Raw genomic sequence first — 16,635 nt, forward strand, 5'->3', positions numbered from 1 at the left:
CAGATATGTACGACCATTAAAGGTGAAGGCATTGTGGGTCAATAAAAATTCTAATAGGATCAGAATTAATTCCACCATATCCGCCTCCAAAGACCCAGAACTCAAAAAAAAAAAAAATCGTGCCGCGTTCAAACCATCCTGGTGGCGTATGGATGTATAAAGAGATTCCACGTCGGCTGTTACAAAAGTCATATCCTCCTCCAGACATAATTGGTCAAGACGCTGTAATGCCGACGTGGTATCCTGAATATAAGATGGCAAATTGGTAACAAAGGGCCTTAAAAAATAATCAATAATATTTCCAATCAGCTCACAGAGTCCACCATTACCTGCCACAATGGGGCGGCCTGGAGGGTCCAGTTGGTTCTTATGGATTTTCGGTATTAAGTAAAAGGTAGGTAATCTGGGATGGCTTTTCCGAATCTGTTCCACCAATTTTTTCGTAATCAGACCTTGAGTCAAAGCTCTTTCCAGGATCTTAGATAGTTCGTCCTGAAACGAGGACATAGGGTTAAAAAATAATTGCCTATAGCATGTGGAATCATTTAACAGCTTATTGGCCTGTTTCTCATATTGACTACACGGCCAGATTACCAAATTTCCCCCTTTATCAGCAGGTTTAAATACAATATTGTCCCACTCTTGCATTTCCCTCAAGGCTAACCATTCAGGTTTTGAAAGATTAAAATGATTTTGTTGTTTCAATGCTAGCTCCTCAATATCATGTGTCACCAGCTTAGTGAAAATTTCCACTGCCGGGCAGAGATTGAGTGCCGGGAAAGTGTTACATTTTGTAAACAGATGTTGAGGAATCGTACTCACATTAGATGTTCCCATATTTTCTTCCTCTAAAGCAATTAAAGCCTCCAAAGCCTCCTCCTCGGTAGTTGTAGAAACAAAATCCCTGTCAATTCTGGAGGCATGCAATTTTTTCAACACCAATTTCCTTGCAAACAGGTGAGTATCCTTCACCGATGTGAACGGGTCTAATTTGTTAGAGGGAGAAAAAGTCAATCCACGTTGCAATACTTCCATCTGATCTCTAGTTAACACATGTTTTGATAAATTGATCACCTGATATCGATCTCCTGGTCTACCTCCTTTGTGTGCTTTTTGGAATATCTCGGGGAACTTTTTCCTTTTTTCCGTTCCTTTCAATTGAAGGTCACGTGATCCCTCCACATCACTGGTAGATGCTACACTATCGGCTTCCGAGGTGAAGGACCTATCGGAATGTGTACGAATTCTACCTCTTGGGCCCCCTTTTGCCCCTTTTAGCTGCCATCTGAAGATTTTGTTAGAATCATAGTCCTCAACGTCACGTTGGTACTTCTTAGATTTCTCTTGACTAATCTTCTCTTCCCATTTCAAAGCATCCGTTTCCAGATCCTTGGACCATTTACAAAACTGATCCGCACTCATATCCTTAGTTAATGACTGAGAAATAGATTCCAATTCTCTATCCAGTTCTATCAAGGAAGAGGTGTTGTTTTCAATTAATATTTGAATAAATTCTAAGGAGCATTTAGATGCTGCTGCCGTCCATCTTGTGATAAGATCCTTATCCCCTAGTTCATACGTGGGATATAATTGGATCCTGAGCCCTCTGGGGACGATTTTTTGGTCCAGGTAATTTTCAAGTGTGGTCTTATTCCACCATAGTTTAGTTTTACGCTGTAAGGTATATCTGTATTTATATATTAGATCCTTGAGTTCATGAGAGGTATTTAGCGAAACTACTGGGGTACTTCGAGAAAAAATATCTGTAGCTTTAGATCGCCAGGCATTCTCCCTAGCTTTCAAATCCATATTGACAGGACAATCTGTTATAAAAACAGCAATCAATAATATTACCAACAGGTCCAACCATAAATACCATATGGTACTTCCAAGATACATATGAGATAACCACTAGATGGCAGCAGAATCACTGTCATCCAAACAGAAGCTTACCAAAGAGTAAATAAATTTAAAATCAATTTATTGAAGAAAACATAATAAAAATAGATATATATATATATATATAAAAAACTACAGTATATCCTCCAGACAGTACCTCATGGGATGAGCATGGGAAGCACAATGTAAATACGATCCGCATCAAAAAATGGGTATGGATATATCTTTATATTATATTAAGAGCTTCTGCCCACATATGCAAAAAAAATGGACCTATAAATCTCTAGGTGCAGAGCGCATCCATGTATAGTAGTAACAACAATATCAGGTTCCAAATACATAAGCAGACTGAAATTATCATACCTATCTGCTCCCCATATGCCTATAATGACCACCAGTGATACATGGCATGACGAAAAGAAAGGTATATTAAAGTGCTCACCAGATCAAGAGATAGATAGTGTGCGTCCTCCCACGCTTCCTCCCAGCGCCCCGACGCGCGTTTCGCCCTGGCTTCTTCCGGGGGCGTGTCAATACCCAGGCAGAGTGATATTGAATTCCCTTTCCTAAAGGTCCCGTCCTCCATACATTTTAGTGTGTAGTGTAATTCTGTCTGATCCCAGAATCTTTCTAAAATCTAATTTCAGGATTGTCCAGACAGCTGAAGAGTTGGCCTTTTATTTTTAGTCTGAATTGAGCTCACAGAATGAGTTCTCTTCAATGTCCTATACATGGCAGGGCAGAAAAGAGAAGTATAAGGCCACGTTCACACGGTCAGTACTTGCTCAATATTTTACATCAGTATTTGTAAGCCTAAATCAGGAGTGGAACAATCAGAGGAAAAGTATAATAGAAACATATGCACCACTTCTATATTTATCACCCACTCCTGGTTTTGGCTTACAAATACTGATGTAAAATCCTGACCAAATCCTGAAGGCGTCATCTGAAGGATTCTGAAGGAATACTGAAGGAATCATCTGTGCTCTCGGCTGACAGGGGTTACTTTTAGATTATAAAGACATTTTTGTGTATTTTGGCAAATGGACGATAAAACAACATATACTCTAGTGCCCAAAGATATAAAAAGCCATAAATGTCTTATGTTCTGATCACAGTGGCATTTGTTTCCCTCTTCTTTGTCTGTCTTATCAATTCTCCAGAAAAATATAGAGATCTTTTATAGATATTGACCCTATTTATTACAACCGTATATCAGTTGGTTTTCTTTCAATCTTTTTTTCGGAGGGCTGAATAGTAGAGTATTTTGGAGCGATAGCCTTTTCTGTGCCTCCATGTGGTTGATCTGTGCCCCACCATGTCCTCCCCTAAAATTATATAAAAAGTCAATATACATTAAAAATTAAAAAAAACTAATAATAATTATGTGAGGTTTCCACTAGGAGGAAAACATTTACTTAGACATATTTGTAGATTGTGAGCCCTCACGGGCAGGGTACTCTCTCCTCCTGTACCAGTCGATGACTCTTTTTGTTCAAAATTATTGTATTTGTTTTTATGTATATCCATTTTCACATGTAAAGCACCATGGAATAAATGATGCTACAATAAATAATAACAATAATAATAATAAATAATAATAATATGTGAACCCGCTTTCTCCAGAAAGACATTTGCAGTTTGCAAATTCTTCAATGTGAGGAAGCTATCTAGCACCAGCTTGTGGCCAGATAAAAACATGGCTGGTACTGTTTTCAACATGATTGTTTATTATACTCAGTATAATAATGGGAAAAGTGTGAAGGTGCCCACACACCTTATGCTACATACACACTGACCCGAATTCAACAGCCGCTTAGGCACATATGGCCGATCCATGAGTCATGGTCCATGCTTGAACTACAACACACGGATGTGTGAGTCCGACCAACAGTTATCTCTTCTGACTCCCCTATACACAGGCACACTCAGCTTGGCCGGGCAGGCATATGTTTTCGATAGAATTGACTAAACTGCTACCAGTCACATCTAAGTTAAATTTTACATGGCTGATCCTTCTCTCCCCCAACAGATTATGCTGGGAAGCTGCACGCACTGCTTGGCTGGCAGGGGCAAAATTGCACAATCAGTCAACCTTATAGGGGGTTATAATTATGTCTAGTTACTTTTATCATTCGGGATTAAGAACATACCAGCAGGCAGTTGCTATCTACCTGCCTGTTTTGTCTAGCGACCGGCAGTGGAGCTCCAGCAAAACTCTCTGCTCGAAGATGTGCTCCACTGATGGGGCCGCACTAAACATAATGAGGGCAATCATACCATGGCCCCGCCGGAGCCCATATTGCGCTCATTATAATCCGTCTGCGTTGACAACCCTTGTGGGCAAGAAAGAACTAGGACACACCTAAGACTTTAGCGCTTTACAGACTCTCTGTTTGTGGCTGGTGGCAAGGAGACAGCACTAAGTGCACACTGACCTCATGGGATTGGAATAGAGATTCAGAGTGAAATCTTATTGGCAAAGTAAGACTACTCCATGGCCTCCACCTTCTCACAGTCCCTTCACGCTAAAAGCTCAGATGTCCATTGTGACTGAAGCACTACTTTGAGCACGAGTAAAATCACTTCCTTTGTGAATAGTTACCGGTTGTAGCAGAATAGAAGTATTCATCGAGTACAGTAGGCAGATGGATGGCAAACATTTTAACATGTTTGACCCCAAAAAATATGTTTTGGTTAAGAAAAAAAGGATGATATGTCCACATGTTACATCATCGACCTCTATTATGAAAAAAGGTATATGACTTGATTATTTTTTTGGCCTAACCGGCAGTATAAAGTCTTACCCAATTCCACAGTCAAAAAAATATTAATATCATTCATTCAAATGACTTACAAATTATTAACATAGTTTTTTTTCATTTTTCTTTTAAATACACTAATGGTCTGACACCCATTTGATAGTAGATTATTGCCGGCTGTTCTGACACATCACCTATTTAGAGATTGTGAGAACGTAGTGGACAAGCGGAGTTACTCAAATGAGACTTAGATCTTGGCGTCATCCATTTCAACACTGTGTACATCACAGTCTGTCCTTTTCAGTGCCACTGTATACAGCAATGACGTACTATACAAAGCACTGTCAAAAAATGTTAGCAATGAAGACCAATAATGAAAACAGCATAAGTGCGCTGCTAAGGGAAAATTAAATAGATTGGTGTCTGCTTCTGTGTAGTGCCTCCATTAGCTGCTATTTCCCATACAGTACTAAATAAATGTATACAGTATGAACTAAATTACATCCTACCAGTGCAATTTACTAATACAGTACATTCATATCACTGCTGTATATGGATGTGCCCAAGATCTAAGTGCTAATTTTTGTGTAATACAGTTTAAATAGAGATTAAGTAAGTGCACATATCATTCCAGTTCGTTTTCTTTTTATCATTATTATTATTATTATTATACATTTATATAGCGCCATTTATTCCATGGCGTTTACATGTGAAAAGGGGCAAATATAGACAAGCACAATAAACATGAGCAATACAAGGCACCCACAAGTACAGAAGGAGAGAGGACCCTGTCAGCGAGGGCTCACAGTCTACAGGGGATGGGTGAGGATACACTAGGAGAGGGTAGAGCTGGTCATGCGGCTGTTCAGCAGACTAAGGATCACTGCAGATTGTAGGCTTGTCAGAAGAGGTGGGTCTTCAGGTTCTTTTTGAAGGTTTCCGTAGTAGGTGAGAGTCTGATGTGTTGGGGTAGAGAGTTCCAGAGTATGGGGAAGCACGGGAGAAGTCTTGTATGCGGTTGTGGGAAGAAGAGATAAGAGGGGAGTAGAGAAGGAGATCTTGAGAGGATCGAAGGTTGCATGTGCATAAGTACCGGGAGACCATGTCACAGATGTATGGAGGAGACAGGTTGTGGATGGCTTTGAATGTCATAGTAAGGGTTTTGAACTGGAGCCTCTGGACAATAGGAAGCCATTGAAGGGCTTGGCAGAGAGGAGAGGCTGGGAAATAATGGGGAGACAGGTGGATTAGTTGTGCAGCAGAGTATAGGATGGATTGGAGGGGTGCTAGAGTGCTGGAGGGGAGGCCAGAGAGTATGAGGTTGCAGTAATCGAGGCAGGAGATAATGGCGTGCACTAGCGTTTTTGTGGTTCCATGGTCAAGGAATGCATAGATCCGGGAAATATTTTTGAGTTTGAGTCGGCAGGAGGAGGCAAGGGCTTGGATATGAGGCTTGAAAGAGAAGGCAGAGTCGAGGATCACCCCGAGGCACCGAGCATGCGGGACTGGGGAAAGTGAGCAGCTATTGACATTGATGGATAGGTTTGGTGGAGGGGTAGAGTGAGAAGGGGGAAAGATGATGAATTCTGTTTTGTCCATGTTCAGTTTTAGAAAGCAGGCAGAAAAGAAAGCTGAAATAGCAGACAGACATTGCGGGAATTTGGTGAGTAAGGAGGTGAGGTCGGGTCCAGATAGGTAGATCTGCGTTTCATTGGCGTAGAGATGATACTGCAAACTGTGGGATTCTATGAGCTGTCCCGGGCCAAAGGTGGAGATGGAGAAGGGGCCCTAGGACTGAGCTTTGGGGAACACCGACAGACAGGGGATGAGGTGAGGAGGTGGTGTGGGAGAGGGAGACACTGAGGGCTTGTTCACACTTTGCAGATTTTGCTGCGGATTTTTCCGCAGCGGATTTGGAAAAACTGCAGTGCAAATTTTCACTGCGGATTTTCCTGCGGTTTCTTCTGCGGATTCCTCTGCGGGTTTTCAACTGCACTTTCCTATTGGTGCATGTTGAAAACCGCTGCGGAATCCGCAGAAAGAAGTGACATGCTCCTTCTTTTTTTCCGCAGCAATTCCGCGCGTTTTTTTCCGGGATTTTCCGCAATGTGGGCACAGCGGTTTTTGTTTTCCATAGGGTAACATTGTACTGTACCCTGCATGGAAAACTGCTGCGGATCCGCAGCATCAAAACCAATGCGGATCCGCAGCAAAAACCGCAAAGTGTGAACATAGCCTGAATGTTCGGTCTGTTAGATATGACGAGATCCAGGATAGGTCTGTGATGCCAAGAGATAAGAAAATCTTTGTCAGGAGGGAGTGGTCCACAGTGTCAAAGGCAGGAGACAGGTCCAGGAGAAGGAGGACAGAGTAGTGTCACTTGCTCTTGGCGGTTAGTAGGTCACTGGTGACTTTAGTTACGGCAGTTTCAGCTGAGTGATGTGATCGGAAGCCAGATTGTAACCAGTCAAAGAGGGAGCAGGAGGAGAGGTAGGAGGACAGTTCAAGATGGACATACTGTTCCAGTAGTTTTGAGGCGTAAGGGAGAAGAGATATTGGGCTATAGCTAGACACAGAGGATGGGTCGAGGGAGGGCTTTTTGAGGATAGGTGTGATCGAGGCATGCTTGAAGGATGAGGGGAAGACATCAGTTGTGAGTGAGAGGTTGAAGAGGTGTGTTAGGGTTGGCATGAAGACTGTGGCGAGGTTAGGGATGAGGTGGGATGGGAGCGGGTCAAGCGTGCAAGTGGTGAGATGTGATCTTGACAGGAGGGTGGAGAGCTGATCTTCTGTCATGGTGGAGAAGTTAGTTTTGGAGGAACAGGGTTGAGCAGCTAAGAGGGGCATTGGGGATGCGGGCCAAACGTTTCTCTGATTGTATCAATCTTCTGCTTAAAGAAAGAGGCAAAGTCTTCAGCAGAAATGAGAGGAGAGGGAGGTGGTGCTGGGGGACGGAGTAGAGAATTGAAAGTGTTGAAAAGCTGTTTAGGGTTGTGAGACAGGGAGGATATGAGAGATGAGAAGTAAGTTTGTTTTCATTTACCCCAACATACACGAGGCCTGCAAAAAATATACGGCCTGCTGAACAATATTGTGCGGCCCAGGAGCCTCTGCTCTTTCTTCCCATATTCAAATATATTCTTGTCTTTCAGATGCGAATACATTTGAATATTGCGGAGGTGGGACTGGGGCAGAGAAAGCACTGATCAGCCCCCACCCCGACGTGCAGCAGCGTGATGAGGTCAGCACGCAGCTGACATCATCACACTGCTGGCGGCAGCGGGGCTGTACAGGTAGAGGAGACAGCGGTCACTGGTAAGCGCTCCATGGAGGAGTTGAAGATTAAATATCTTGTTATTTTAGATGATTTAGATCATGTTATGTACACGGGCACAAAATGTGGCAATTTGGGACATTATGGGGCAATCTGAGAAAATTCCAAAAAACACCTAATAAAAGTCAGGGTCTCGTATGTAGTAAAACTAAGAAAAAGGGCCCTATGAAATATAACTTGTATTAATAATTTAAAAGGACTGTACAAAAACACCCACACAATCACTACAAAAATGTCTAGCAGCGCAGGAAAAGGAATGAGATATATGTATATTTACCATTTAGCAATTGTTAATTGCCAAAAAAAGGAAAAAGTTATAAGAGCCTTTTAGTAGCTCTGTACCTGCATACTATTGAAAAGCCAAATTGGATGGAGCATCTGTGAACAGCAATTTTGAAATCTTGTCACAGATTCTCAATGGGATTTAGGTCTGGACTGTGACTGGGCCATTCAAACATATGAATATGTTTTGATCTAAACCATTCCATCTGTAGCTGTGGCAGTATGTTTAATGTTGTTATCTTGCTGGAAGGTGAACCCACACCCCAGTTTCAAGTTTTTTGCAGCCTAAAACAGGTTTTCCTCTAGGATTTCCCTGTGTTTAGCTCCATCCATCTTCCCATCAACACTGACCAGCTTCCCTGTCTCTGCTGAAGAAAACATCCACACAGCATGATGCTGCTACCACCATGTTTGACAAAGGGAATGATGCTTTCAGGGTGATGGGCAATTTTAGTTTTCTGCCTCACATACTGCTTTGAATTTAGCTCAAAGACTTCTACTTTGGTCTTATCTGACTAGAGCACCTTCTTCCACATGCTACCTGTGTCCCCTACATGGCTTTTTGCAAACTGCAAACAGTAATTATTATTGCCTGCTTTCAAAAATGGCATTCTTCCTGCTACTGTTCCATAAAGGAAAGATTAATGGAGTATACAACTAATATTTGTATGAGGACAGATTCCTTCCCCTTAGCTGCTGACCTCTGCATCTCCTCCCGAGTGTCCATAGGCCTCTTACCTAATTACTTGCTTGGGATGTCAGCTTACATGGACAGCCTTGCCTTGGTTGGTTTGCAGTTGTGCCATTTGCCTTCCATTTTTGGGTGATGGATTGGACTGTTCTCCATGAGATGTTCAGAGCTTGGGCTATTTTTTCATTACCTAATCCTGCTTTACTGTTCTCCACAACATTATCCCTGACCTATCTGATGTATTCCTTGGTTTTCATGATGCCGTTTGATCCCTAATGTTCTCACACATACCTCTGAAGTTTCCAGATCAGCTGTAGTTATATCGAGAATATATGACATACAGGTCGACTCAATTTACTAATTATATGACTTCTGGAGCAATTGGTCACTCAGGATTTTATTTAGGGGTGTCACACTACAGGGGGCTGAATAGAAAAGCATGTCACAATTATCAGCTTTGTACTTTTAAAATAATTACTTTTAAAATAGTTAGAAAACCATGTATCATTTCTCTTACACTTCACAATTACTTTCTGATTTGTGTTGGAGTAACACATTAAATCTCATTAAAATACATATAAGTTTGTGGTTGTAACGTGAAAAAATGTGGAAAATTACATGGGGTATTAATACTTTTTCAAGGCACTGTATATACAGCTGTAGGGATATATAAATCAGAGGGATAACATTTAGATCTATAGGTCTAAAAAATTATTTTATACACAGCGTTTGGCTCACTGTTAGGCCCCCTTCCCACATCCATTTTTTAAGTCCATATGTGGTCCGTTTTTTAATAACTGCAAATACAGACACATGCACACCCATTGTATTTAATAGTGGTGTGCACATGTCAGGTTTTTAACACGGACCGTGTGTCCATGGGAAAAACCCGCAGACATGTCTTTTTTTCACACAACATGGACGCAACATGTCAATGCATGCCACACACGTGCACACTGATGACACTCAGATGACATCCGTGTGTCATCTGTGTGACACGTAAGGGCACCTGGGAAAAAGCAGTCCAGTTATAGCTGTTCCTAGGGGCTGGGGACTGAATTAAACTCATCATTGTCGCCTGATCTACCTGCGAGCAGCGAGACCAGGCGACGCTGATGATAGTTGTAGTTAGCGGGCACTGTCTTTGTCTAGCATGTATTAAATAAATAATTTAAAAAAAGACCCTCATCATTTTTATAACCAGCTGAAGGAAAACTGGCAGCTGGGGACTGATGTTAATATTCTGGAAAGGGACCAATAGCCATAAAGCATCCCAGGCTATTAGTAACAGCTCACAGCTGTTTGCTTAGCCTTTACTGGTTTGCAAAAGGTGGACCCACCCCCAAAAATGACCTCGGGTCCCCCTAATATTACTAACAAGCAAAGGCTAAACAGACAGCTGTGGGCTTACATTACTAGCCTAGGAAAGGGTCATGGATATTGGCCCCCTCCTAGGCTAAGAACTTCATCCCTCAGCTGCCCCAGAAATGGTGCATCCATAAGATGCGGCCAAATCTGGTGCTTACCCCTGCCTCTTCCCACTTACCCTGGTGGGGAGGCAAGTGGGGTATTATTTGTGGGGTTGATGTCAGCTATGTAATGTCAACTGACATCAAGCTCAGGGGTTAGTAATGGAGAAGCGATGGAGTAAGTAATGACGATGTAGCTGAGTTGGGCTCTTTGTGGGACTTATGGATTATTTCTAGTACTTGTGAGGAATACTGTGTTTTTCTATTTTTGTTTGGATAATAAATGGATAAAACTTGGTTGGGGAGTTTTTATTTCAAATAAAGTACTTTACTCTGTGTTTTTATTTTTTAACTTAAACTCATGGAGTTAGTAATGGGCCATCTGATAGACGCCTCACCATTACTAACCCCTTGGCTTAATGAAAGATGACATCAACCCCACAAATACTACCCCACTTGCTACCACACCAGGGTAAGTGAGAAGAGCTGAGGCTATGCGCCAGATTTGGTGCATCTTATGGATGCACTATTTCTGGGGTGGCTGAGGGTTGATGTTCTTAGTGTGGGAGGGGACCAATATCTATGGCCACTTCCCGGACTATTAATATCAGCCCACAGCTGTCTGTTTAGCCTTTGCTGGTTAGAAATATTAGGAGGACACCATGTCATTTTTTTTGGGGGGGTCCACCTTTTATTAACCTGTAAAGCTGTGAGCTGTTATTAATAGCCTGGAACCTTTATGGCTATTGGTCTCTTTCCAGAATACTAACATCAGCCCCCAGCACTCAGCTGGTTAGGAAAATAAACGGGGATCTCACACCATTTTTTTAATTTATTCTATTAATACACAATATACACAACCATAGGTGCTAACTTCAACTCCAATCATTGTTCCTTGGTCGATCACAGGAAGACCAGGCGACAATGATGAGAGCTGTCTTCAGCACCCGGCACCTGACTGTACTGCTTTTCTCAGGTGCCTGTATGTGTCGTACTGATGCGGTACATGGATGGCACACGGATACGGATAGGACAGGTACTATTTTTTCCAGTACCGGTAATATCAAGACATGTGAAGGAGGCATTAGAGTTTCTTTCTTTCAAACTAGTGAATATTCACTCATTCAAAAAAAATATGCTTATCGTTTGACATACTGTTGTCAGAGTGGTTCCAATTTTTTGATCTGAGTTTCACCACTGTTTGGTGAAAGTTTCAGCTTTTACCATTAGTGTTGTGTTTGATGAGAGATTTTACATATGAAAAGAAAAAAAAATTGCAAACCTTCTCAAATACATTACAATGTTAATCTGTGACTTCCAGAAAAAAACACGGACCTGTTATTAGCTACATAGAATATTTTGTAAGAAAATCACTGATCGAACATGTCCATGAAATAAATCTGAATGAGGCCTTAGGCCCCATTCACACGTCCTGATATTTCCAGTACTGGAAAGATCAGTACTAGTGTTATCTGTTTCCTTGTGTACGTGTGTACCATGTGTATGCTGTCTGTGTCCACCATCCGTGTCACTTTAGTAAAGTGGTGAACCAAGGAAAGTGTCAAGGAGTATTTATTTCAATAAAGTTATTTTTGTGCGTTTCTTTTTATTAGGCCGGGGTCACATTTGCGAGTGTGATGCGAGAAACTACCGCGAGTCTCTCACATCAATTCCCGACACTGCCGCCAGCAAACAGGACGAAAGCGTTCAGCTGCATGTATTTCTATGCAGCCTCACACTCCGGTCCCGTGTGCCGGCGACAGTGTCGGGTATTGATGCGAGAGACTCTCACGAGTTTCTCGCATCACACTCACAAGTGTGACCCCGGCCTTACTGGGTTAGTAATGGGTGTGACTGATAGACATCTCTCCACTACACTACAACAGGGCTTGATGTTAGCTGTATTTTTGGACAATTCACAGCTGACATCAACTCCAAGCACCATTACCCCAATTGCCAACACACCAGGTCAATCGATAAGAGTGAAGACAAAACGCCAGAACTGGTAAATCTTATGTGATGCTCCAATTATTGGGTGGCTGCGGGCTGGTATTGTTAGGCTGGGAAGGGACCAATAACCATGAACGGCTGTCTGCTTTACGTTTTCTAGTTATCAAAAATACGAGGAACCCCATGTTGCTTTTTATCATTCGCTTATTTATTAGGATAAAAGATGTACAGTGAGCTAAATATGCAAGACACTAATTATATATGTAATGTCACACGTACAGCACACATATGGTACACATGAACGCACGGATGGTACACTTGTACACATGGACTGTCAACACAAATCCAAAAGGATAGTAGAAATGAGCATGTGAAGGGGACCTAAAGGTAAAAAACACCACTCATAGAAATGTAAAATTGAATGCAAATTTATTAAAAAATGAATTACATTAAAAAACATGAACCGTATAGTAACTATCTGATACATGTTAGAGGATTCAAAGAAGGAAAATTAATCAAGTTTAGAAAAAAGGAAGTGGTGAGTGAGGTCAGACAGGCTCTGTATTGGCTCATTACAATTCCAAGGTGTTAGGTTTAAATGAACTGTTAATTCTAATACAACAAAAGAAATCCCAAGTCTTGATGAGCACAACAGCCTTCTTTGCTGTGTTAACCTCTTCACACTGAGGTCAATTTCCATTTTTTCATCTTAATGTTCAAGAGTCACAACTATTTCAAGAGTCACAGCTTTTTTATTCTTCCATCCACATAACTTATGAGGGATTTTTTGTGTGGGATGAGTTGCACTTTTGTATGACATTATTCATTTTATCATGTGATGCAATGGAAAGAGGAGAAAAAATTCCGAGTGAGTTGAAATTGAAACAAAAGTGCAATTTCACAATAGTTTTTTTTTTTTACTTACTATGTTCATTATGCAATAAAACGGACCTGGAAATATGATTCCCCAGGTCAGTACGATTGCACAGATATCAAACATGCATAGGTTGTTTTTATTTAAGTGGTAAAAAAAATTTGGAAATTTGTAAAGAACTATTTTGCTTGTGTCGCTATTTTCCAAGACTCATAACACTTCACATTTTTTGGATCTGGGGCTGCATGATGGATTATTTTTGTGGCCTGAGCTGACGTTTCTACTGATACCATATTGGGGTAGATATCATGTTCTGATCGCCTCTTTCTGGAGTTTCAATTTTTTTCTCCTTACTCTGTTTACCGATCAGATTAATTTATTTTATATTTTAAATATATTCTGCTTTGTATAGTGAAAATCACCATCTCCTAAGAACACCAGCTAAACACTGACCTTCACAGGATTAACGCAATGACAGGCACAGTAGTCTTCAGCAGACCCCTGGTTGTCATGGCAACCCATCGGTGCCCCATGATCACGTCAGGGCCAGCTGATTGGCAAGTGGAATGACGCTCCCCCCTACCAGCATGTATTAAATGCTGTAGTCAGAGGTTCACAGTGGCATTTATCAGATTAACAACAGCGGGCAGAGCTCTGCTCCACCCAAGGATGTTAAAACCACACGATAGCTGATTAAATCAGCCATCTTCTGCCACGAAAGATGCAGGCTTGGTGTACGAGCCCGGATCAAAGGCAGGGACATGACATATGACGTACATGTATGTCATATGTTGTGAAGGTGTTAAACTGCAGGGCAGCTACACAGTAATGGATGTGCTGGGTATTTCAGGGAAGTGAGTGGGACAATGCTATAGCACGGCGATTACTATGTAGACCAAATGAAGGTAAATAGAGATGCTGCACCTCTTGCCGAGAATCGAGACCCCCATAATCGGATGTTGATGACCTAGTGTAAGGATTTTCTATCACTTATAACATTTTCTGGAGTAAATCTATTGACCATGCCACCTCCTTCTAAGACACCGACGTTTTAGAAAATGTGCAATGCTGGCACAAATGCCACTAGAAAATTAGTTTAAATTGCATTCCATATTAAATTTATGTTAATATTCACTATTATTAGTGATGAGCAAATATACTCGTTACTCGAGATTTCTCGAGCACGCTCGGGGGTCCTCTGAGTATTTTTTAGTGCTCGGAGTTTTAGTTTTTCTTGCCGCAGCTGAATGATTTACATCTGTTAGCCAGCTTGATTACATGTGGGGATTCCCTAGCAACCAGGCAACCCCCACATGTACTTATGCTGGCTAACAGATGTAAATCATTCAGCTGTGGCAAGAAAAACTAAACTCATTATTTTTTTCTAATAGCATTCAAAATAGGGGCACCTAATGGACAGGGTTCATGCCAAGACATAACCAACATTGGTATTTTGTAGCTCATGGCCTTCTTGTCCTTTGTAGAAGAAAAGACAGCACTAATCCTTGCGATAGATCCCTGAATTTGTTGGCTTACATTTCTGCAGTTTTATAAAGCGAGCCCTGCTAGGGGCACTATAGAAATTGTATGAGCTGCTTAAATAGTCTGTATGCCTTTTTAAAATATGCATTGGTTAGTCTTTTATTTAAATACTAGATGGTGGCCCGATTCTAACACATCGGGTATTCTAGAATATGCATGTCCACGTAGTATATTGCACAGCCCACGTAGTACACTGCACAGCCCACGTAGTACATTGCCCAGCCACGTAGTATATTGCCCAGCCATGTAGTATATTGCCCCGTTACGTAGTATACAGCACAGAGCCACGTAATATATTGCACAGCGACGTAGTATACAGCACAGAGCCACGTAGTATATTGCAGAGCGACGTAGTATACAGCACAGAGCCACGTAGTATATTGCCCAGTTACGTAGTATATTGCCCAGTGACGTAGTATACAGCACAGAGCCATGTAGTATATTGCACAGCGACATAGTATACAGCACAGAGCCACGTAGTATATTGCCCAGCCACGTAGTATAGTGGCCACTCACGTAGTATATTGCCCAGCTACGTAGTATATTGCCCAGCCACGTATGTCACAGGTTAAAAAATAAAAAATAAACATATACTCACCTTCCGAGGGTACCCTTGTAGTTCTGTCGCCTGTGTGCAGTGCAGGCAGCAGCTTCCGGTCCCAGGGTGTGATGACGTCGCGGTCACATGACCGTGTCGCGGTCACATGACCGTGACGTCACGGCAGGTCCTTCTCGCGCAGGACTTGTGATGACGTTGCGGTCACATGACCGTGACGTCATGGCAGGTCCTTCTCGCAGACCATCCTTGCCACCGTAACCTGCCGCTTGCATGGACCGGTCACCGGAGCGTCGTGAGGAGCGGGAAAGGCGGCAGAAGGTGAGTGTATAATGATTTTTTATTTTTTTAATTATTTTTAACATTAGATGTTCTTACTATTGACGCTGCATAGGCAGCATCAATAGTAAAAACGTGGTCACACAGGGTTAATAGCGGTGGTAACGGAGTGAGTTACCCGCGGCATAACGCGGTCAGTTACGGCCAGCATTAACCCTATGTGAGCCGTGACTGCGGGGAGTATGGAGCGGGCACCAGGCACTGACTGCAGGGGAGTAGGGAGGGACTAATCGGACTGTGGCCATCGCTGATTGGTCACGGCAGCCATGACAGGCAGCTGGCGAGACCAATCAGCGACTTGGATTCCATGACAGACAGAGGCCGCGACCAATGAATGTCCATGACAGAAAGAAAGACAGAAGGACAGAAAGACGGAAGTGACCCTTAGACAATTATATAGTAGATTTTTTTTTATATTTGTTTCTTACAGGTACGGAAGCGAAGTAAGGCATGTCGTGGTGGACTGCGGGAGAATGATGAATTGGTTGGGATCAATGGGAAGTCATGTGTTGGATTATCACATGCAGAAACAATGCAGATGATAGACTCATCAGGAGGCAATCTTCATCTTCATGTGAACAGGTAAATACCAACTTAACTGTCTTTTGCCAAATATAAGATTTAAAACTGGGTAGAGCAAGGACAATATATTCTAGGGCTGGTATGTTTACCTGTCGACCTGGATCAACTAAGGGCACATATGAGAACCAGACTTGTGGAATAGAACAATGGGCAGATTGCTTACCTTTGTATTTGCTCCTTCTTGCACACTTATGTTGAAAGAAAACCAGATATTATGACATGTATGTTTTAGTGTATATGTTTTTCCAAGCAAATAAATCACTGCACTTTTATTCCTTATATAAATGTATGAATAGTCAACTGGGTGTTACTGAGTAGCCCGCCAGGGCCGTGGATTACTCGGTACCGGGTCCTG

The 16,635-nt window shown here is 42.0% G+C and overlaps 1 protein-coding gene across 1 annotated transcript in view; it reads left to right on the plus strand.

The window, feature by feature from the left end:
• The window catches only part of SYNPO2L (synaptopodin 2 like), a 186,347-nt gene that overhangs the window by 57,311 nt on the left and 112,401 nt on the right, over positions 1–16,635 (plus strand). Inside the window, exon 2 of the mRNA XM_077259258.1 lies at positions 16,129–16,280. Coding sequence (XP_077115373.1) covers positions 16,129–16,280 — 152 coding nt within the window. The remainder of the gene's footprint in view (positions 1–16,128; positions 16,281–16,635) is intronic.

The sequence above is a fragment of the Ranitomeya variabilis genome, chromosome 4 (assembly GCF_051348905.1).
Source record: "Ranitomeya variabilis isolate aRanVar5 chromosome 4, aRanVar5.hap1, whole genome shotgun sequence".
Classification (NCBI taxonomy): Eukaryota; Metazoa; Chordata; class Amphibia; order Anura; family Dendrobatidae; genus Ranitomeya; species Ranitomeya variabilis.